Source organism: Vespa mandarinia, chromosome 23 (assembly GCF_050613455.1).
Source record: "Vespa mandarinia isolate Hongniang chromosome 23, ASM5061345v1, whole genome shotgun sequence".
NCBI classification, from domain to species: domain Eukaryota; kingdom Metazoa; phylum Arthropoda; class Insecta; order Hymenoptera; family Vespidae; genus Vespa; species Vespa mandarinia.
The window spans coordinates 3455596-3480594 of NC_140832.1; the positions used below are offsets into that span (position 1 = coordinate 3455596).

General features: G+C 36.2%; 1 protein-coding gene across 3 annotated transcripts in view; it reads right to left on the minus strand.

Annotated features, from left to right (window-relative positions):
- The window catches only part of Shrm (shroom), a 161000-nt gene that overhangs the window by 41251 nt on the left and 94750 nt on the right, over positions 1–24999 (minus strand). For 2 of the 3 annotated variants that reach the window (XM_035872682.2, XM_035872686.2), the window contains exons 2-7: positions 17080–17457; positions 15781–16093; positions 14711–14953; positions 14457–14611; positions 13504–14379; positions 11706–13409 (exon numbers count right to left, since the gene is read on the minus strand). In XM_035872682.2, coding sequence (XP_035728575.2) covers positions 11706–13409; positions 13504–14379; positions 14457–14611; positions 14711–14953; positions 15781–16093; positions 17080–17423 — 3635 coding nt within the window. In that variant the 5' untranslated portion in view covers positions 17424–17457. The remainder of the gene's footprint in view (positions 1–11705; positions 13410–13503; positions 14380–14456; positions 14612–14710; positions 14954–15780; positions 16094–17079; positions 17458–24999) is intronic. The other variant, XM_035872684.2, reaches the window with a different exon arrangement.

A 24999-nucleotide genomic window follows, 5' to 3' on the forward strand; every position in this document is an offset into this window, starting at 1 on the left:
AAATATATATATATATGTATGTGTGTGTGTGTGTGTTGAAAATTTACAACATTTAATTGGAGTTAGCTGAGAAATATTCTTGAATTTATAATATCCTTGAATTGGTAAAATTTAATAATAAAACGTTTAAAGAATCATTGACGATGATTAAAATGGATTAAAGAATCCGCATCAGAAGAGCAATTTATTGAGAGAAATTTATCGATAAAACGATAAATGATATTAATGACACCGTTACATAGTTTCTTTTCGTCGTACTAGACGAATCGAATATCGGTTGAAGGTAAAGACATCGAACGTTCGGCTACGCTCCAATGCCGACGTCGATTTTTTCTGAGTTTTCTTGATCCACGGAGGTCCGGTCCGGTCCTCCTTTTTCGCATTCCCCTGTAATAACAGGTCTGGGTGAGGATCGACCGGACCAGCTCTTCTGTCCCGAGACAGAAAACCAGCACAGCCTCCGGCGATTGTCGTAGGTAAGGGAGTTTGACGTACACATTGATGTCGACTTGCTCGATCTTTTCTTTTCTCTTCTTACTCGGTTTTCTCTCTCTCTCTCTCTCTCTCTCTTTCTCTCTCTCTCTCTCTTTGTTGTTGTTTTTATTTATTTTTTTTTTCTTTGAAAACAATTTACAAATAAAACGATTGGTAGGTCGAAATTCGACTACTTTTTCTTGAAATAAAATCGACACATTAAACTCGTCTATACCTTTTTTTTGCTTTATTAGTTTCTCTTTCTCTTTCTATTTCTTCGAGAAAGATTGGTAAATAATATGATTGATAGATTGAAATTCAACTTTTTTTTGACGAATGAATTATTTTTTTCACGGAACAAAATCGACACATTGGTTTTCTCTGTTATCGGAAGGAAAGAATCAACGTTGTGATCCTTTGACGATCGTAAGCGTCCTCGTTACGTCGAGAATGCTAAAGCGCAAACGTTATTCTTACGGAACGACGAGTCTGAGTTTAAAAGGTACGGTTCAGTGCCTTCCGCGAGCGACGTTCGCGAAATCGCCATTGATGTTTACGAAGAGAAGGATTCGTTCGTCACTTCTTCGAGGTAGAGACTCCTATTCTTATTTTTCGCCAGCATGATTCGACAAAATATAGAGACGGAAGAGAGAAAGAGATCGAACATTTCGAATCGTTCCTGGCGACTTTCCAAAAGCAAGACTTGCACTTTTCGCACTACCCACGTGTTTTAATAATCATCAAAGTAATTTCAGCACGAGTAGATTAATAAGTTAACGACAAAGTATGTAGACGTTGAGCGTAGCACATAACACATACCGTTTGATTCTTATTTATATTCATGTTCTTTTCACTCGACAAATTAATCTCGATCGATCACCTCCCGTTCGATTTTTAATTTATTTTGAAGAAAAGAGAAAACTCTGTTAATTATACAAAAGAACGCTGAACGAGTATTTCGTGATACGATTTAAAACGATTGCGAAATACCAGGTGATAATAATTCGGACGGTAATTTTTAAGAGGAAATACTTACGACGAACGATTTATAATCCATTTTAGAAATAATTAAAGTAGGTGTGTAAGTACAAGTGTTACGATCATACGATCGTAAAACTTGGAGCGTTAGTTACACATAAACTTTGTTTCATTTATGAGCAATGACAAAGTCTGAATTACTTCGTTTATATCTCGTCGTATACACTCTACTTTTGCTATCGTTGTGCTTCCGTAAAATAAGAGAGAAGGAAAAGCGTGGAGAAAGAAAGAAACAAAAAAAAAAAAAGAGAGAAAAAACAAAAAGAAGAAAAAAAGGAAAAAGAAAAAAAAAGCACACTCACTGTAGAAAGTGCGTTTAAACTTCGCTCTCGTTCCTGCGAGCGAAATGGAAGATAGATTGCGAAAAGGAGGGCAACGGTACCTCTTCGCAGATATTTTTCTTATCGTAATAGTTCGAAGGCGTTGTCCGCCGAGGAGAGCCGGGAAAGTTTGTGCCTCGAATTAACCACAAATGGGCACGCGAAGGAAGCCATACTTTGCGTTTCACGAATCAACGAATCCTTTCTGTATCTTCTTTACGATCGTCTATCACCGAGATTAATGCGTGTAATATATTTCGATCTTGATTTTCGATTAAATTGTATAAATTTTTTTCATTGGCCTTGAATCTGTTAAAATAATCCGTTAGCTACGATAAGATTTATTTATGCATAAAAATGATCGGCGAATATGCGAACATGATATTTCGATTAAATCGAAGAAATTTTTTAATTGATCTTGAATCTTTCAAAATAATACGTAAATGCCAAGATTAATTTATATATGATAGTTATATGAATATGCGAATTTTACTTTAAAAATGCTGATTAACATTATTAATGATGGTATAATAATAATAATAATAATAATAATAATAATAATAATAATAATTTTGTGTCGCATTTTGATAAATTTACTTTCTTATTGTTGAACAAATGATATATTAGATTTTGAAAATATATTTTAAAACTTTAAAGAACGAAACCATTCAATTTAGCGAAATATATCTGGTCAATAGTTATTTATATTTTTTATTTTATCTCTAAGAGATATTTTGTATGTGGTTAGTTTTATTGAATGATTTAATGATAGAGACAAGAGGTTGATGAATTATTTTTAAACAAGATTTTTTCAAAAACATATTTTTCAATTTGGAATACAGGATAACTCGAAAAATAATATATTATATATAAAATATTTTATATTTGGCACTGGCTAGTTATTGGTCATGTAATACACGATTGTAAAACTTTTAGAATTGGTACTGCTAATTTTTATTTATAGTATTATTTTCATTGTTTAGTATTAAATACTTAATCATGGAAACAAAAAAAAAAGTAAATTCGCGCGATTTTATTATAGTTTTTATTTAAAACTTCTATAAAACTTCTAAAAAACTTCTGGAATGTCACTGCAGAAACTGCTGAGAATATAAAACATGCTTTTGGCCTATAGACCAAATTATCGAGCGTATAGAGCTCAATATTGAATACAAAAATTTCGTGATGGTAACGAAAGCCTTGAAGATGAGAAGGGTCGCGGACGTCATTCAGCTATTGACTGAATATAATAATTTAAGGGCCATTATTGAAATGGACCCGCGTAAAATAACTGAAGAGGTTGCAAAACAACTCAATGTTGATTATTCAAACAGTTGTTAGACGTTTAAATTATATATCTTTAAATTCGATATCTAAAAACCTCAATTATCTTTTCAACGACCCAATATATTTTACATATAAATTAATCAAAACTTTAGGACTAATTTTGACTTTTGCTTTTCGAATGACTCTGACTTGTATTGCATTGCACATCAACGAGCGCAATTTAAGAGTTAATTTACACAATTATATATTTTAGAATGAAAGAGATTTAATAAAAAAAAAAAAAAAAAAAAAAAAAAAGAATACAAAGAAAGAAAACGTCTTTGAAAGTACTTTTTTTTTTATATATATATATATCACAAAATTTTACTTCAGTATTATTAATAGTCTTGTTCGAAATATATATAAATTCATGATGTTTATGCTTTTTCTTTTCCTTTTTCCTTTTTTTTTTTTCTTTTTTTTTATATACACGTCACATGAGAATCTCTTTCATAAAGGTAACAGACTGTTCTGGTCATCGGAATTTCTTTTGCATCGGTCAGATGACACGTGATATAACAAACTGTTGATTCAATAAAATTATTTCGAATTATGATTAGTCGATTAGAAAGGAAATAAACGATGCTTTTTGATCATCGTTAATATGAATTATATAATGATAGAAAGAAAAAAATGAGAAAATCATAAGATTAACTATCAATTAGAAACATAAATCATTGTGAACAGATATCTAATCGATAATCCGACATTGTAAATTATGACGATTTTCCGTCGCTGATGTCATTGGCTATTCTGGCTTTCGATATGAAACCATTCGTAAATACAGCTATTTCGGTCAGCAAATATGACCCTGGAACGTTCGACGAAGGCGTGTATCTATACACATGTTAATCCACGGATTCGATATATTTATATATGTATTGTATGTATATATATATATATATATATATATATATATATATATATATCGATATCATCGATCAGTATGTTAAATTCAACATGCTGAAATCTATCTAAAGAATTTCTAACGAAAGAAAAATAAATAAAGAGGTGTGCAATAAAAATATATTTAGAAAACGTACTCAAATAGATCTTAGAATCCGATCTCGTTTGCTAATTCGATATTTCTTTCTCTCTGAAAATGTCGTTTGCTCGTTGAATAAATTCGACGAGTTCCACGAGTTTCCAGACGCTCGTAATTCCATTCTCCGGACGGCATTTGCCTCGTCGACGGTGTCGATTAGAGATCGAGATCTACCGTTCTCTTTATGGCACCGAACACGAGGCTGTTTATTAAGGAGGAATGTCTCGGCTTCTTTCTTTAACCGATCATTAAGAAGGTCGAGGGAGAAAATAGTAGGCGTCGTCTTAGGTTCTATGTAAAACTGTCGTAACTTTAACAAGATTGATATTAAGTGTTACGTTAATACTTATAAAAACCCATGGGTTATAATGTATTTTGTCGAATGATATCGAAGACAACCGATCTTTCAGAAAAAGAGATGTGTGAAACGTCGACCGGGAATTATTCCTGGTACGCGTTCAGGAATCTCACTCTTTTTCCTCTTTCTCTCTCTCTCTTCCTTCCTTCCTTCTACTCTGTCTATGATTATTCTTAAGCTCGCGAATAAATTCCACGAAGATGGGAATGCGAGCGCGAGCTGCTACGTGCAACGCTATTTATAACTTCACTGTGCTCTCTCATCGTGCAGACTAAGGTGACTCCTAAATAAAATCAGATTTGGATGGATAAACAATATTTAACTGTGAATTGTATATTATTATTTATATGTATCGCTTTTAGATTCGAGTATAACAAAAAAAAAAAAACTGGACTTGGTTTAGAACAATATTTGATACAAATAATAATTATGTATATTACTTTAGGATTTAGAAATAAAATCTGATTTGTATAAATAATGTTCATTTAAATAACAAATTATATGCGCAGATGAATAAAATCGGATTTACATAGATAAATAATATATCCAAGCAGAATACATATGATATATCGAATAATACGATATGATATTATTTGAATAAATGCGATTCTTTTCGATATTAAAAATGACTTTTTTATATAAACTTGGAAGACGATTACAACAGACAATTCGCACATTTTAATGCAGTCTCAGTTTGTTCAGCTCAATTCAATCAACGACCATCATGCATTCTTTGTATCAAAGAACGCATCCGATTTTCTCGATGATGTCTTTTTAAAACTAACTAAAGAAATTTTGATAGCTCACAGTCTTTTGTACATCGTTCTTTTGTGAAGATACAAAGAAATGTCAAAAACGACGTATAGTATATTAAACTGATATGTGTGAATATAAATGATCTGTGACTGAAGTGACTGAAATAACAGAGATTGAACTAAAGCTGAACTGAAATGTGTGAATCGGCCTTAATGTGTTGCCTCCTTCTTGAGAAGGTGCCGAGGTAGATGCATCTGCCTGTCTTCTGCGGTTTACTGCGTCCGTAGGTAAGAGAACAAACCAAGGCTCTTCTTCCAGTAACGCAGGTGCACCTACGGTGCTTCTTCCACCGGTCTGGATGTCAGCGACCTTTCAGTAATTTTCCAGCAATTTTACAGCAACAATATACTCAAAGCTAAAGCTGAAGCTAACTGAAGTTCCTTTAGAAATTCCTTTCTCGCAAAAGGAATGATCGAATTGAGTAAAAGTTCTATCTCTAAAGGTATAACTTGATTAATCTTTCATCGACGATGAAGGATCAGCTAAAATATTTTCTTATCCTTTTTTGTAGCTCGTTTCACATGACGTTTACGAGAAAAGCCGAGAAGACGTTTCGACGATCTCAAATGTTTATGACTTGGAATCGTCTGCCCGTCTGCTTCTAACGCTCGGCGCCCGACCGAACTCAAATTTACAGGCACGGCCACAGCTGCTCCCAAGAACGAACGATCGTATGGTGTAAATATTATAATAACGAGCAGCCTTTGTGTCTTCTTACTCGCGGCAAGGAATTATATAGTAGAGAGACTTTCGCTTAGTCATATGAATAAAAACGTATGGCATCGGCCGAGTTTATCGTTTCAAAAGTTTCTTTCCAAACGATCGATCTGTTTTTATTTTTACTTTTTCTCTTGTTTTTTTTTTTTCTTCTTCTTCTTCTTCTTTAAATAATTTCGCTATAAATAATAAACGGGTCGACGTAACAATGTGTAAGAAGAGAAAATAATGAAAATAAATCAAAGGAAAAAGATAGAGATGAGATATAACAAAACGTTCTGTCAAACTATTTCTTTACTCCGGTTTATAACGGTAAATCGGTTAGTTAATAATACCAGACAATTTAAGTATTTATTCATAAGACAATGTCACCAAGAAGATATGTACTGTTCCTCGAGACGGTTCCGTGAGCTCGTGTCCGGTGTCGTCCGGTCTCGAGTCGCTGGCCATTCTTTTCTTTCACCTCTTCCTCTCGTTCGTTCGCCCTCGTAGTCCTTGTCCTTCTCTTCCTATTCGCTGTCACATCTTCGATGTAACAGTCGTGCTTTCTTAAATCTTTCCACGGTAGGAAAGCCATCTTCCTAAGTCTTAACCAGAACGATGTACACTCGGACGATCCTCAAACTTTTATGTAATGAATTTTGTTCGAGTACGAACGAGAAGATCCATAGTCTTTTAGAGAAACCATCGAAACAATTTTTTTCTCCTCGGAATCGTTTCTTATATTATTACACATTAATAAACACCGAATTTATATCTCGTTGAACTTTCTCACTCTTTGCGTTCTTTTTTTCTTTTTTTTCCTTTCTTTCTTTCTTCCTTCCTTTCTTTCTCTTTTCTTTCTCTTTTTTATTATATATATTTCACTTTATAGCACGATCTATAACTCTTTTAATTAATCCTTTGTGAAACGAGTTCTTACACGGTTTTATTATTCGTCTTATTCGCGAAGCACGATGTGGCTTCTTAAAGATTAAAGATTAAAAATCACTGACAATTTGATTAATGATCGAAGTTGCCGCTTGAATATAATTTATTACTCAGCTTGTTTTTCTGCATTCGTGATCTTTCCCACTTGGAGACGTCCTTGTAATTGTATATACGAAACGATACTAGTTCGATCTCTCTTAAGAAACACTTGTCTCCGTGTGGAATTCTAATCAGCCGACAAACGTATTAGCGCTATCAATCGTAAACCCGCTTAGAATTAGTCACGATAGCATGCGATTGACCCTGTTTCTTAACGAGCCGCCAAACGAGTCTTAGAGCGTATTTACGGAGGACGTTTACACCTTACGGGAGGTTGTTCAAAGAGAATGCACGCGTTTACATTTACTTGTTAAAGATTTTCACAAGTGAGATTTTCATAACGATCGATAAAATGCTATAATCTTCGAACCTTAATAATATCTACCTCTATATCATGAAAGTTATTACCTATATAATATCATGTAACTTCAAATACTCATATAGATATCTTTACATTTAACATTTTATTTCTCCCACATAATAAATAGTTCATTCATATTACAAATAGTCAATTCATGTTTTATAAATATAAGTTATAATCAATATAATCTATGTAATAAAAGATGGATCAAAAGTTCCTAAGTGATTTTAAAAATCAATTATCCTATTCCAAACATTTTACTTTCATTTTTCTTCTTTAGATTTTGATATTACGAATCTAAGAACTTTTAGTCATTCTGCGAATAAAAATCGTATTGGATAAATGTTTCTAACATGTACATATACGCATAACTATAAAAATATATCAACTTCGATAGAAAAATATTGTTATAAAGATTAGTCATTCTTCGAGATTATTTTCTAAACGACCGTGACATTCGCGGTTGAATCAGAGTGCTATCAATATGGCGCGACTTATATCGTATCTTCTTCGTGTCAAGAGATATAACTCGATATATAGAAGATATCGTTTTCTTCCTCGACTATATTTCTTATTAGGTCGTCATCCGGAGCACGTGTTAAGCGATACCATAAGTAAGTAAGTAAGTAAGTAAGTAAGTAAGTAAGTAAGTAAATAAGTACTTGGGTACTTGTCGTCCAGTCATATCAATCTATTTTTTTTTATGCTAAAAAACGATAAAAAAGAAGAGAATACTATAGCTGTTTATCTCCTCTTAAGAAGAAAGAAAAGATAACTAGACATTAATCTAGATATTAATAGTACAACGTTTTAAGAACAAGATCAAGGTATATACATGAGATAAATGAAAGAGGAAATTACAATCAGAAAACACACAAAGCTAATTTAGCTGACATTAATTTTCAATGAAAAACTAAAGAGATTTCGTAACGATACTCATATAAAATCGTGACTCACGAACATCCGATGATGTATCATAGAAACAATTGTTTGATTTACTCTATTCGTTGTCTCTTCTCTCTCTCTCTCTCTCCCTTTTTTGAGAGAAACTTCCGATTGATTATCCACTTGAACTTCGAAGGAAATTTTTGAGAAAAATAAAAAATGAGAATGAGAGAGAGAGAAAACGTTAACTGCGACGTTGTCACGAGACCAATAACGCATTCGAAGGAAGAATTCACGGGCCAATTATCGCACCGCAGGTGCAGCACGACCAACGATACGAAAAGTGAAAACACATGCTGCAACTTATAAGCCTTCTCTTTCCCTAACCTCCCCTTCTCTCCCTTCTCCTTCCTTTTTCAAGCTACTTCAAACTTAACGAGGATCGTGCGATAACGTGGCGTGGTCGGTGCCACGTAACTTCTCTCCTTCGAAGTTAGCTTCGAAGGGAACGCCTCTTCTCTTTCGATGTCTTGCATAAATCTACGATCGCGATCACAGCCATGTACGGTGGACTTTCTATCCTTCTACGGTAGATCTTCGCGTGGGGACCTTGAAACGACGACACGTGCAAAACGAGAATACTTCGTACATCGTAAAAAAAGGTACGGTTATTATTCGTTCGAATAAAATATATTCTATATAAATTGATTTCATTTTTCTTATAATCGTCATATATATACATTAATAAATACTAAAAATTTTACAATAAATAAAAATATCATTTGTAAAAAATCATAAAAATGTAAAGCGAAATTATATACATCCGGCCCTCGATTTATGCGAAATGTTCTTTTTATGCAGATAAAAATCGCGTAAATGAAGTCTGGACAATTACGAAAAGCAAAAAATATTACAGAGAAAATTCAGTATAAGTTATAAAATGATTTATTTCACACAGATTCCTAGGAAGATAAATAAAATTATCAAAAGAAAAAAGTAAAATAAATTTTATTTGTTGTCGTTGTCGGTAGTACCATATCTCAAAGCAATAAACTTTTTCCTTTTAATTGGTTAAAAGTCATAAAGCACTTATTGGAAAACTCTTTTAGTATTGTCAATTATGTCGGGAGACATAAACTCAATAAAGATTAGAGAAGAATTTATTGATATTTATTGATCGTGTAAAATTAAATCGCGTAAACAGAAATATATATATATATATATATATATATATATATATTATTAGATATTTACTATTATACATATTTGTTATTTAGATCCAGCAATAAGAAAAAAATGAAAGATACGATTTAAGAGAGCAGTAGGCAATTGGCAACTCTCCTCTACATTGTATTGATACCGTACGTACATATATTATAGTAACGATTTCGACAGAGTTTATCCTAGTTAAGTGAGTTCGACTAGCCCGATTCTCACACGCTTCGATCTTCCGCCGTACGTAGGATCTATCAAGAAAACAGGCAACACGATTGCCTGTAGTAGGTTGCCATAGAACGGTCTAACACGCCCGTGGTAGCGCACGTTCTAACCTTTTTTCTGACATTTCCAACCTGTTGGGTTGGTGATCCTAAAGGTTAAGTCTCAGTGAGTCTATCGAATATCCTAGCGTTAGAGAATAAGAGGATAAAAGAAGAAGGATCGAGAGAATAAGAAGATCCTTTGGCGAAGATCTTCCTGTCGAAGGTCAAAACAAGCCGAACGGTTCGTTCGTCGAACCGTATCGCGGAGGTCAGAGTGCGTGTCGGAGAAAAATCGCTCGGCCGTTACAGAAGTCAGGTAGTCACCCAATCAGAGCGAGAAGAAGACAAAAGAAAAGGTGAAAAGATTTATCATCCCGTGAGATCGAGTCTACATCCTGTATGCCGCGTATGTACGTAGCACGTATTTATCCTGAGTTTGGATACTCCAACGACATCGTGATTAGTATTGCTCGATCGTTAAACTTCTTCCTTTCAAAGAGAAAGATGGATGGAGAGGAAAGAAAGGATATCTTTTTTTTCGTCTCTTTCGATCACTTTAAATCTCTCTTTTCGTTGATCAAACTCCGTGGCATGAAAAATCACGTGTCGAAGCTCAAAGTTGGTTTCTATCAATGAAAACTGTAAAACTTTTATATTCTAGAAATTTAAATATAAACGTTTAACTTTCGCGAGATATCATGCTCAATTTAACCTCTGACCTTCCGAAATGTATCGTGTCTCGATCGATACCCGCCGCAATAGTATTATTATACTAGATAGATATATTTCAGTATGGAAAATTCTTCGTCGAAAATAAATCGTAAGGCAATGTAGTCGAATATTTAAAAGTCTTTGAATATTTTTTATTTTTTTTCTTTTTTTTCTTTTTTTTTTTTTGATCGTGGAAAGGGCGAAACACAAAAGCCATTTAAATCCGTCGTCGTCCGGTGTAATTCAGAGAAAGTCACACGCTCGTAAATCTGACTGGTAATGGGTGCCGTTAGATTTGCAATGATAATCTTATGGTAATGCATGCGATTCGGTTGAGCGAACGAAACGAGAAAATAATTAACGATCCCGCGTAATCCGACTTTTGCGGACGAACGAGGAAAGATCCTTAGGGATTTTACGACATCGTCGAAACGCGAACGAAAATTGGACGATACTTAAATGAATCTGTATCTTCAATTTGAAATTACTACTCATTCCGTTTCGTTACGACGATCAACGATTTCCTATGATATCTTCTTATGTCTCTTATATAATAGTTTTGAAAAATTTCCATTTCGGAATCACTCTCGAAATCATTAAATTACGCAGAAACGTAGTAGATATCATCGCAATTTGCATAGACATAATTGAAAGTAAATACTAGTCAGGATAGTTTGATTTAATTCCAGTACAATCCTGAAATCGAAAGCATTTCTAATTAATTCGTAATTCATCGTTGATAGATGGGCAATGTGCTTAAAGTTATTACCCGTTCATAGGATGTGATCGTCGAATGTTGCTCGAACGATTTAGAGAGACTTTCACGGATCGTTAATAAGTCACGATGAGGGATATTTAATTTAATTGATCGATCGCCGGACGAGACATGGTCCAGGTTTTAAAAGACGACATAATAAGCGACACCGTTGTTCGTTATTCAATTATGTTGCACTTACGAGCTTATTCTTCTTATAATTATGAGAACGACTAAGTATAACGTGAATTGCGAAAGAAATCTTTTTTTAACGAGTAGAAAAGATCAATTTGCATTTGGTTATATCTTAGAAAAAGAATTAATACTTTCACGTGTATAATTAACTATGATAATTATATTAATTGTTTGCTAATAAGAAATAAAACTTACCCTTGAATAGCATGAGGCGGAGCTGGCCTTGGAGGTGGAGGCAAGGATTTCCTTCCAGGTGTATTTTGTCTCGGTGCTAAAGGTGGCGGTGGAGAACTGGGCGATGAAGCGCTGTACCGATCCGTAGGACACTGAGGCTGTGGTTTTTGTTTCGGCGCGTCGATATATTTCGGTGGTAGAGCATAATAGTTTCTTGGCGGTGTGTCGCTGTGACGAGAATAATGATTGGACATGTACTTCGGTGGTTCATGATACTTTTGTGGACTGGCTTCTGGGGAATAAAGTTTTGAACCAAGCTCGTATCCCATGTTAACGGGACTGCCGATAGAAAAGGCATGACTTTTGGAATTATCAGGGACAGGTAAATAATTTGGTCTTGATTGTTGATGATTCGATTGATTCGTCGAACCATTTTTATCGGTATTCTTGGGTACTTGAGGCTGCGGCCTCTGTCCTGATGACGATTCCAATCTTTGACCAGAATCGTTGCGTAGTAATCCAGATGCATCGATTCTCGTACTTTCGACTCTCATCGATTCTTGTCGAATGATACGTGGTTCAACAGGAACTTGAGGCGCTGGTCGTTGATTTCCAGAATCACTATAACGCTGAGATATGAGATCGGGTAATTGAGCGGGTGGTCTAGCTGTGAACGGTCTTTCTTCGGATATTCTTCTCGTACTCGCTATTCTACCGTTTACCATAAGCTTTTGGGTAGAAGGATATCTTAAACTCGAACGACCAGTTGTCATCATTCTGTGAGCGGCAAAACCCGGGGAAATGCCATTTTCATGGATCATTTCGGTATCGACGTGTTTCAACGTCGTTGGAGTTCTTACAAATTGATGCTGATCTTGTTCCTGCGAAGAGATTTTCGTTGTCGGAGAATTCGGCGAGGATTTGCCAGATGTTTTATCAAGATCTCGTTTGTTGTTATGTTTTGATCTTCTCATCGAATGTCTCTCCGATTTGTGTCGCTCGCAGGATCTCTCGCGGTGCATCTTTCCTTCCTCGAGTTGATGATGAGCCGAACTGGTTTTTCGTGTACTATCTGGATAACAATCTTCGCTGAGTTCGGGCGGCGGAGGTGGTAAAGGATCGTCGCATTCATGGACCTCGCTTTCTGTCACTGTCGGTGGCGACGGTGGTGGTAAATCAGGACTAGGAACGCGATCGTTGTAAACATTCCTAAGATGAGGTTTCTTGGGTGGTCTTTCTGGGACCCAATCGTCGATGGATATAGCAGGCCCTACTATAACCGGACCCAATAAATCTGTAGAAAGACTGCCGCAACTGTTACTATGCTGATGCTTAGGACTCGGTAGATCTGAATTTCCTTGATTTTGTCCTCTACCGGAATTCTCTCTCCACGTGCCACTAGCATAATCGGACGCAGAACTGGCTCGTCTCGAGGAGGATGGTCTAGGTCGTGGCGGTGGTTGCGGCGGAGGACTCTGCGGAGAGGTCCCTGAGCCTTGAGCTAATTGTGGCTCTGATCTCCAGGACGCTTGATGATGTCTTTCGTAAAAAGATAATAGTGCTTTCTTTTGAATGGCTTTCAAAGTCGGATCAGAAACTCTATGCCGTTTCTCAGGATCCAGATAAGTGTAACGCATCTGTTGTTGCTGTTGTTGTTGCTTCTCTAACTCGCTTATACGTTCAGCTACCGACAATGGAGACTGCTGCGGTGACGTGGGTGCCATTCTACAAATAATAATTAAGATTAAACGTTTATACGAACGTTTACACATTTCAAATCGATGCAATTAAAAAACACTTAATATATATTAATACCTACCTAGAAGAAGACTGTGGCGATTCCTGCGGCTGCGTAGTGCTAATAGGATATAATTTTCGTTGATTACGTTCGCGATCCAAGTACAATACACTCTCTGAAAGATGTCGTTGTGGGGTCTGCACTCTAGCGCTATAAGCGATTAACTGTTTGTTGCACTGTATGCCGTTCGATTGGCTAACATCTGACATGGATCCATGAAGAGGATCCCATCCGTCGGGACTTTGTGGACTCGTAGGCACAACTTGTCTGGTTGGACTTTGCGGCATCGGTTGAGAGACCGATCTATATTTATCACCGTCCAATGTAACAGAACCATCCCACGGATGGCTGCTTTGCGATCTATCAAGGGAATCTTCGTCTATACTAGATTCTTGCCAATTGTTCTCTCGAACTGTCGATGATTGACAAATGTCTCCGACAGAGGCAGAAGCCACGCAGTGTCCTATAACTCCTGGTAAACTTGCTCTGGTCTGTCCTTGTTTATTTCGGTCGTTCATCGAAGCCTGCCATTTGTCCGGCCACTTTTCACTGTGCCTTCCTTTCGTCGTTGGCGATAATCCGCTCGTACTGACGTCACTCATAGAATCTTGCCACTTTTCATGACATACGTTACTTGATTTCTGAGCCATCATCCCACCATTGACGCTACTGACGTCGGACATCGAGCCATGATGCCACCTGTCCGAAGTACAGGTCTGTCTCGCTGGTAAACCACTAGAAACGCTGACGTCGGACATCGAACCGTGCCATTTTAATGTTTCACTACTGGAAGCACTTCCGCTAGACGTTGTCACCACACTGTCTCTGCCCTCCCTCGAAGTATCTTCCCAAGAAGGAGTAGATCTTTGCGCCACGGCTTCGCTATCTCTTCGAAGTCTGTGTAGGATGATGATGATTTCATTGAAACAGATCGATAGATCATAATTATATAAATTACAACAGATTGAGGTTACCTATCGAGAAAAGGTGTATTGGTCGTGGAATCAACGCTGGAAACATAACTGTGATAGCCCTCGGATTGTGCGTAACTGGCCTGTTGCGAATGTTGGACCCTCGTGTATTCTTCCAAACCCGCCTGCGTTAATGCCGTTTCTCTATACAAATCCACCTATAAATACAAATAAAATAAAGAAACTTTGTAAATAAAACATCAACTCGCGTATATATTTTTTTACAATATTAGGAATGAAGAATCGACATAAATTACCTGGGACACTTGAGGATCTTGATAGCTTCTAACGTAAGCTTCGAGATCCGCATGGCTGAGAGTCTGAGCCGATTGTTGTTCTCTTTCCGGTGGCGATGGAACTACGTATTCCGCGTCTCCTAATGCCTTGCCTTCGCGATCTACGCGAGGCCACAAACGTGGCTCATCCTCGACGCTTTTTCTGTTACGCGACTCGAAAGTCTCCGCTGGTATTTTCTCGCAACGTTCCATCACCGTTTTTAGCTGTAAGAGAGACACTCGTGTTAGCTCGTGCTGCAATAAACTTTCCTCGAGCGATCAAAGCCTTTCAAGCCTATACGATTTACTTGTTTTTATTTTATCTTAAACCAAGATGTCTCTTAGTCATCCTGCTCAATCAAAAGCGTACACGTAATGTAACAAAGAAAAAGCACTAAGTCTAATTGAAGAGACACGCGATCGGAGAGTCGAGCAAAGAGATAGTTTGATCCCAAACTGTGGATTCACTTTTAGCCGATGACGGTGTTTCTAGCGTGTGATTGCGTCATCAAGAGAAAGGAGAATGTGCGTGTAGAGATTTAATCGACGCTGTCGAAGCAAGTAAAATTGACGAAAGTTTTGCGGTATATTGTGACTCAATATACGAAAGGTACTATATGTATATCCCGATATTAACAGCGAATAAACGATAGTGGTTTGATATTACGACGAAACGATATCTTCTTTTTACCAAGAGACTCGACAACGGTCTGAAAACAACTGACGTAGCGAGTTTCATGAGCCACGAGAAACAATTCGAATGCTTTGGCTGATGTAAACAGAGCGGATTATTTAAGTAAAGTTTTGATAATCAAAGTATCATCGAACAATAGAAATTCTTCTTGAATATACATTGACGTTTTTCGATAAGAATTCTTCAATATACTTGTTGGTAATAACATATACAACCTTGGGATTATAAAACTGTGAATACCACTTATCTGATGATTTATGTAAATATACTTTGGCTTGTGTAATTGAATGTGTAAAAATGGAAAGAAAGAAACGAAATGGAATGGGAAAGCCGAGAGTATATGTCTCAATAGAATTACCTGCTGAGTGAAGACTGGATTAGGTCTCTTTGTATGAGGTCTCGTATATTGAGCTGGTTTCTCTTTCGGATAATTGGTGTGATCGGTCCAGGATTTGGAACGGTGCGATCCGTTGTGGCTTAAATTGTGAATATCTTCGTCGGGATGTCGTTCAGGGGCGCTCGGCCAAGATGGATATTTTTCATGACCTGGACCGTAGCAGACACCTTTGAGACTGGATGCGTCTCTAACTGGTGGTGTTGGTGGTGGCGAAGCTTCGTCCCTTTCGTTGAGAGCGAGAGTGAAACTGTCGAATCCAAGAGTCTCGCTATACCTAACAGATTCAAGAGTTGTCGTGTTGTTCTTTCTTTTCTTCCTTCTTTCTTTTTTTTGTTGTTATTTTTTTTGTTTTTACGTATCGTTCGAGTCTCGACTTGAACGAAGAATAAAAATGAAAGGATATTAATTAATAATAAATATCGAGCTTGCACGAGTGAACGATGTATAATCATCAATGTCATTGACGAATCGTTTATCAAGCGAATACCGGCAAAACGTATAATTGATAAATTCGTATAATTCATTTCGAATATCGATTATATGCCTTTGTGCGAAAAGCAATCAATTTCGAAGAGAACATAAACACTACAATAAGGCGACGTCTTTGCATCGTTCTGCGTGGGAACAAGTACGAATGAATACGGCGAGACTTGTTATTAGCGCTTAACGCGATGAATCACTTATGATACGTGGTAATCCCGACAGCGAGCGAGCGCGTTCTTATACGGTGTCATTGAACCACTTTATTACCAGGATATGTGCACGCCGCATAATTTATGGAATAGTCAATAAGTTCGATGTAACTGGAAGCGCAGCAGGACGGAGACCGTAGACCGACCTACAATTATCTCGACTTTTCTTTCCTCGTTGCTTTCAATGTTATTAATACTGGAATAACGACCTTAACAAGCGAAATTATCATAAGACAAATTGCGTCCTACCGCGATGATTCCTGGATTATGTAAGCGAACGCAAATACTGCGAGATAAAAAACATACGAGAAATCGTCGTTCACTATTATCGGCTATTCGATTCTTCTTCGTTCTAATAGATTCTTTTTTACATGAACTATATAACTCGACCGATCTAAAGTTCATTCCACTTGCTAGCAATTATCGGATATGTAGGTTAGATTCTTCTTGAAATTTAATTTTATACTCTCTCTCTCTCTCTACTCGATCGAGGATAAATATTTATAGATGTACGTCGAATTTTAACGAGAAGGTGATTATTAAAGATAATATTTAAATAGACGTATACCCGCTGTCGTTCTTATAGCCCGAAGTATTTTTCTTGTTACTCTCGTTGTAACCAGCAATCGCTGTTTTTTTGTTGCCGACGTTGTTATTGCCTTCGTGTTCGTTTTCTGTTGACCTCCTGCCGTCGTTTCTGCGACGATAGTATTGGTTAGACGGCACCGTCCTGGACGGACTCTTCTTAAGGCCATAGCCTTCCTGAGTATACGACGTGGCACCCTTGAAATTGGTAGTCTCGTTGTCATGCCCGTGGTTCGTATACTTGTAGGTCCCCGAGGGACAGGAAGGTGGACCTGGGGCCTCATCCTGTACACGATATCCTGGCGGCGACGGTTGCAATTCCGTCATCGTGTAACCGACGTCCCCGCCATCCGGGATACACCTACGACACAGACAACGAGAAAATAAATTATCGTGAGTTTTATTGTTAAATTTTATAATTATTATAAAATATATTTGAATATTGTTGTAATAAAATTAGTATATATATATTTATTTATTTATATATTAGGAATAATATATCGTTTGAGTTTTCTATCATCACGTTAATGCGTTCATTAAAAGTTTTGCGATAAAAAAGAATTTTTACAATCACATTCAATACCAATAAATTTCACTATGTTAATTTTTTATCATATTATTTAAATCTGATTTATGACTTTTGTATGATGCAAAAATTAAAAGAAAAAAAAAATGTCAATGACTTTCATATTTCAGATAATCAATTTACGATAACCTTTAGGTAAAATATTGAATTCCTATTACATCAGTCTCCTCGAATCAAATATATTCTTCCCAAAGAAGATTTTCATTATCATTATCATCATCATCATCATCATCATGTTCTTGCGTTTAAACGATTCACCCGATTGTACTTTATACATATGTTAGTTCTAATATATTTTATCGAAGTAAGAGTTTTTCTATCTACTTTCTTTAAGTTCTTAAGTTACTTAGTCGAATTAAGATCAGCTACAAATCGTATATCGTTAAACTTTAGAAATAAATTAAGGTGTAACGAAAAGTAAAGTAAAATCTGACAAGATTAATGTACAAATGTAACGATCAAAAATAGTTAAGGAAGATCGGTTGGTCCAGATATATCGAGTTATATAAAGAGCAAAGCAAACGCGATTATATCGTTGAGAATAAATGCATGCGCGAGGCCTTTTAAACGATGGATTACGAAGCGACGAATTTAAAAGGCAGGGTATATCAGGTATGAAATTCTTGGAAAGCTTTGCTCGGCTCGGGTGCGAACATGGTTCGCGTACAGGTAGTATGTACATACCATAAGAATCAATTTGTTCGCGGATTGAATTACATTATCTGCCGGTAAGCGTGAGCTTGTAGAACTGGATGGAAGGCGTGTCGGTTGAGACGATAAAGTCCATGGAAACTTCATAGGACTGGTTACTTAACCTTTAAGTAAGAGAGTGAGAAAGAGAGTCAAAGTACGGGCGCCGAGGCAAGAGGAGGAGGAGGAGGAGGAGGAGGAGGAGGTGGAGAAGCAATAATCGGCGTTAATGACAGCATTAGCATGATCGACGAAGTCGATACATTGTTCTCTTCAGGAGTTAGACTACGTTGGGGTGTTGAAGGGGTGTTGAGAAGCAAGAACGTGCCCGATCTTGTATGCCACGCCTTCGTTACTACCGATTGAGCCAGCTCCATTACGTCAATCTTTCATTTTGGTGATGTTTAACATATTGACTGTCACGGTGGTTATCTGTAATCACCTCCTATATTCTCATTGTCAGTGGTGGAGCCACAGTAGATATTCATCAATGAACGGGTTTCTATCACAATCGTAAAATTTTAATCATTATAAGTTGAATGTTACTGAATCAAAAATTTGAAGTAACGCAAACAACTAGAAAGTATCCTAATTAATGAGCGTTATTAATAATTTTTGTTTTCTATACAAATAGAAAAATGAAACTGAATGAAGAGAAAAAAAGTTCCATTCGTGTGTTTATAGAGTATATGTAAATTATATTATTTATGCTGATCCAAATGTTAACAAACGTAATATTTTATGATCATTAGATTTTCTGACGAACCGTATTCAAACAGTAGGTATGAATAAAATGTGGGATTAACTATTGTTGTCTTTACAATACGTTGTTTCCTTTTTTTGTGTAAATTTCAACAACTTTTGTATCAAATGTTTGTTATTTTTAGCCGGTTCATGAATTGTTAAGAATAAACGAATTGATTATGCATGATCATCAATGAAATAAATGCGCTATTGATAAGATTACAGTCTCATTTAATCATATTACACGTATATAATTATTATATTGAAAATTTTACTTTGACTCACAAAATGAACCGTAAGAAAAATCGTGTGGCGGTAAATATGTTAACACGTTCGATGAATCAACGGATTTCTCAACTCGCGAAAATAAAAATCACGATGAGAAGAGCGTCGAAAGATCGGTTCGATATAAATACGATCGTAATTCGATTTCATCCGGCGAAAAATTTAGGACGATCGTACGTTGCGTACAAGGAATACGGTGACGGACGCGTTTCGGACGAACAATCGCCGATAAATCATCGAAATGGATCGTACATACGTATCGAGATACGAAAAGATCGTCCCAGATTTTTTATTCACCGATGGCCCAACCAACCATATCCCGAATCTTCGAATACAATCGCAGTCGTTATTCCCGAGAGAGGATCAAGATCGATGACATTATGCGTCAGAGAATCTTGTATCGTCTTACGAGCAACGTTTTAATATCGTTTGTTATCTTCTCGACGACGATGTCGACGACGACGACGCTACGACAATGACGAGTCATCGAGTGTGAACGTAAAACTTTTCGAATGTGTAAAAGGAATATAAATAACGTTTACACCGTGACTTTGAACCTAAAAAATATAATATTATATGAGAATAGCAATATTAAGGAATGGCAGGAATAAAAAAAAAATTAGTGAGTTTTGCAACGAACATTAATAACCGAGAGAGTAATGTGAAAATTTTGCAATGATCTCACAAACATGAAAAGATACCTACGAATACATAACTACGTAACTAGTTACTACGTACTACGGGAGCAAAATCAGTATTAAAGTATTTAATATACGAGGAGACGTTCGTAAATTATCGAGAGTTCGTAGGTTTTAATTGGAACGGGAGAATTACGAAAAGGGTTAGAGAGGTAAGTTTCCTCGGTCGTTTTACGAGTAAACGAAGAAAATAATAAAGTATTAGGCTTTAATATAGCGATAAAATTGCAAGAAAAAGAAGAAGAAGAAGAAAAGAAAAAGAGAGAATGACGGGAGGAAAAGGAGGTGTTTCTCATCAAGATCTGTACAACGTAATATCGTTTTAAATATCTTTTCTAAGATAAACATACATTTTCCGTCAAAGTCGTTAATGAAAATCTATATAAACGAACTCGGTAATAAATCGTATGTAAACTCAAGAGATCGAGAATTATTAGGAATTCTCGATCGCGGTATATGTTAAATTGGATTTGTCTTGGTGGGCGTGCCAGTAGTTTTGCATAATAAGAGTGAGGGAGGGGTACGATATATAAGACAAAGTTTATGATCATTAAAAAGTTAAACGGATAGCTTGCATAACAGAAAGAAGAAAAATTTCAACATTCTTATTACGGTTAGTATGTATGTCATTCTACCTTAAATATTTTTTCTTTCATTTATTTTTCCCTTGCTCCGTTTCCGTCTTACAGTCCCATCATTGATCATAATCTATCTTCATGAATCTACAGAGCGAGAAGATAACATAAGAGTCGTCATCGTCGTCGTCATCGTCGTCGTCGTCGTCGTCGTCGTCGTCGTCGTCGTCGTCGTCGTCGTCATCGTCGTCTCTCGTCGTTCTCTGAATAAATTTCACCGGACGTTTATCTCTCACAGTGTTCCGTGGTATCTCTCACAGTATTCCAGAGATAAAATACGATCTCGATTATGTTCGTGTCCTCCTCCGTGTACAGACTTAATAAAGTCAGGACCAAACGCAAGCCGCTCGCGTTTCAATCCACGTAACTACGTGGTACATACATACATACGTATGTTAGTACTTACTTACTTACTTACTTACTTACCTATGTTGTATAATAATATCTATGTATGTATGTACGTTGAATCTTATGTACGTTGCACATTGAAGTTTCTCCGAAAATCTGACGTCACCGTCGAGAAGTTAAGAACAGAGAGTGAGCGCAATGAGGAAAAGGATTCCGTTATATAACGCTTTTGAAACTTCGTAGAAACACGACGAACTTGGATAGAAGGACAGTTGGTACGACATTTGACAAATTTTTCTTTCTTCCTTGGAAAGGTGTTTGCTTCGGAGTTTTTCTTTTAAACGTTTTAACGTGCGAGACTCGATCATCGGATACTATTCCACGGTGGTAGTATTAACCGACGATGAATGGCCAGAATGGTTGCATTGGTGCTATGACGATGGTGCAACTCGCATGCCAACACGCTTTTAGAAGAAAAGAATTTGCTTTGCCGACTCGCCAAGGCTCTCAGGTTTCCGCGAAATCACGCGCTTAGAAGTCAAATAAACGGGTGGTTCGTCCATTAAGATCACATTTTTCGTGCCCCTAAATCACACCCTTTTAATTGCCACGGAGCCAAGAGCTCCGTCCGTGAGTTCTTCCTTCGTTCCGTGATTATTCCTCTCTAACGTGGAGGTTGAATATACCCTTACCTTTTCCCGCATTAAATTCTAGCATCTTACGACTCGATTTGGCCACCGACCAACCTGACGTTGTCTCCTTGTCAGGACGTCGACGTTTCATGTCATTTTTTTTCCTTCCTTCCTTCCTTCCTTCTTTCTTTCTTTTTTTCCCTTTTATTTGAATTTATAAGAACATTAACGACTTCAACGTTTCCCTTTTTCAGTCTTAGTCTAACGCATTTTTCTTACATTTTAAGAGACACGAGAATTAATCGAGCAGCGTGAGCACACTGGCCGAACGAGTCGTTGCTACTCGATTAATGCACACGAATGCATTTACTAAAGGACAATACCTACGTTGGAAGCATGTAAGTCGTGCACCAACGACGATCCACTTCGTTAATGTTCTCCATGCTTGGTGCCGCTTCTTAAAGAATTACATGAGCCAACGAAAGCAGTTGGAGAGGGAAGAATGAGGGAGTATCCAAAGAAAAGAACCACGCCCTTATCCGTGATCCACCGAGACAAATAAGAGAATGAAGAGGAGAGAGAATCTGTACATAGTACTCTTTCTCTCTCTCTCTCTCTCTCTCTCTCTCTCTCTTTCTTTCTCTCTATCTCATGAGCGAGGAACACGTTACGTCACATAATTAATGCGCGTCGGGTTCGTTGACTGGTAACTCAGCGTGTACGTGTAATTCCGGGGAACGATCGTGTGCCATATGAACCAAGAGGAGGAGAATCTTTGGGCAAGAGAGGACCGAGTCAAACTCGTTTCAACATAATTCAGCAACGTAAATCTCTCTCCTGTTGGTTATAGCGAATATGCATCCAAATATATGTACATACCGGGTGAGTCAGTTAAAACTGGAAAATATTTATGTATTTATATCTCGATAACTTTTGATGATAGAGAATTCTTTTTTCTGCAAGTCTATTAAACTGTTATTCGGTGAGATTATAGATTATTTAACGTGGATACGTGAAATTTATTTTGATTTAAAATAAAATAATAAGACTGAAGACTGGAAACTTTGAATATATTACTAAGAATTGTAAAAAGAAAAAAAAAGAAGGAATCATGAGATATGATAATGTCTTTTTAATAGGAATGTGAAACAAATGATTTATTTATTCCGTTATAACGAGAGAAATAAAATCTTCCTTTCCGAAGTTAACTTTGCTCCCTCGGTTATTGGGTTAAAGTAACAGTATACTTTAAATAAAAATTAATATTGTTATTAGAAGATAAACTCGAAAATCATTGAATATATTCAACTACCAATACTGTGCATAATTAAACTTGTGGTATTCATTTAAAACATTTTGCATTTTCCTTTATTCGCATTACAAATTTCGTATTGGAAAAATAACAAGTTTCATTCAAAGAAATATCAATAATCCTCATACGTCGAGATATATGATCTTCAAGCGAAAATTCTTAATGTTACTAGAAATAAGTGAATATTATTTTTTTCAAAAATATTTTTCTATCATCAAAAGTAATTGAAAAATAATATCGCTTCTAATTTTAGATGACACTCGTTACATGAATAGAGAAACCTGATAATTTTAAGAATGGTTTAAGAACACATTTCAATGAGGATATCTGATAAGTGTTGATAATCGTAAGATACGTTTGTCATTGACAGAAAGAGACAATAGCATTTCCGTACGCTTTTTAATATTCAATACTCGACTCGACTTCGTCTGATTGGGATTGAGGAAATGAAGACGAGTGTCTACGCGTGTGTGTGTGTGAAATTTATTTTAATTCGAAATAAAATGGTAGGATGGAAGACTGGAAACTTTAATATATATATTAATGAACTGTAAAATATATATATATAAAATATAAATAATATATATAATATATATTATTATTTATATAATAGAAAGACTCCTTTCTTCTATTCGAAATTATGATGCTGCCTGGAGCAGGACACCGCGTTGGCGTTCGGCGTTGGAGTCATGCTCGAGAGAAGTTTTGCGTGGGTCCTTGGTAGTCTCGAGCGATCTCGCATATGCACTCCGTCTCAACGGTAGCCATCACGATGACACGTCGCACGAAAATGCGAATCGGGCGTGCATCTCGAATGCATCGGGAGGTGGACCGTTCTTTTCAGTGGCGTAAGACACGTGAAACTTTCTGCCTCTATCTATTTTTCTCATCTGAATTTGAATCGTTCCATCTTATCTTTCGAATCATCTTTTCCTTATATTTTCTATTCAAGCAGAAAAGTAAATTTCACTTACTCATCCGATTGTTTTATCTTAGTCGATTTATTCTATATAATTGGTAAAGTCGTAAAATGGAAATTGTTAATTTTCTCTTTTTTTTTTTTCATTTATTACTAAATACTATATTTATAAATTATATATTATTTTGTGGGTTTTACGAATATTCCAAAAAATAAAATCAAATATAATTGAATAATTTTAGGTTCGATTTGCCTATTCAATAATAATTTAACTAAGCGATTTAATTGAAAATTTTAATATATCTACTATTTCGACAATAATAAATCTGTTGTAGAATATATTTTTTGATTTGTAGAACATTATTATAAATATTAAATTGGTATTTTTATAAAATCACTTTTAATTCATAAATATTGTAATATAATTTTAATGTATCTTCTTCGTATACCTGAAAAAGGTTTTTAGAATGAATTAGCCGAAGATAAACAAGAGTGAGATCGAATAATATGTTACAATCCTTTCGGGTTCGATCTTAAACTGGTTTTTTTCGGTGGATTTATTTATTGCGATGTTATTGCCGCGTCATCTCGATTTTATGCGATTTAACCGAGGCTTGGATAAGAACAAGACCATCCAAGTTCCCCGTTAACTCCTCCGCTTGTAAATGCCGTATTATATGTATACCGTGATTCGTCCACCATAAATCGTTCATCCGATCATTCGCTTACGACTTTTCACCGTGATATTGGATTTTATTAAGGGTTACTCAGCGAAGCTACTTTATAAGCACACTTTTTCAAAACTCGTTTCTGCCGTTAAACATGTCCCCCCCCCCCCCTTTGCGGCACTGTTTAACGTCGGCCAACCGTTCGATCGTTAACTTTCAAACTTGCGGCTATTTTGATCACACCTTCGACATGTGTGGTCCTTGGGATCCATCCTCAAAACTCTTTGGATCTTCCATATCGGCTGTATATATATATATATATATATATAATCTTTCTTTTCTTTAATTTCATTCATATTAATTCCGTTTGTTAAAAAAAAGAAAGG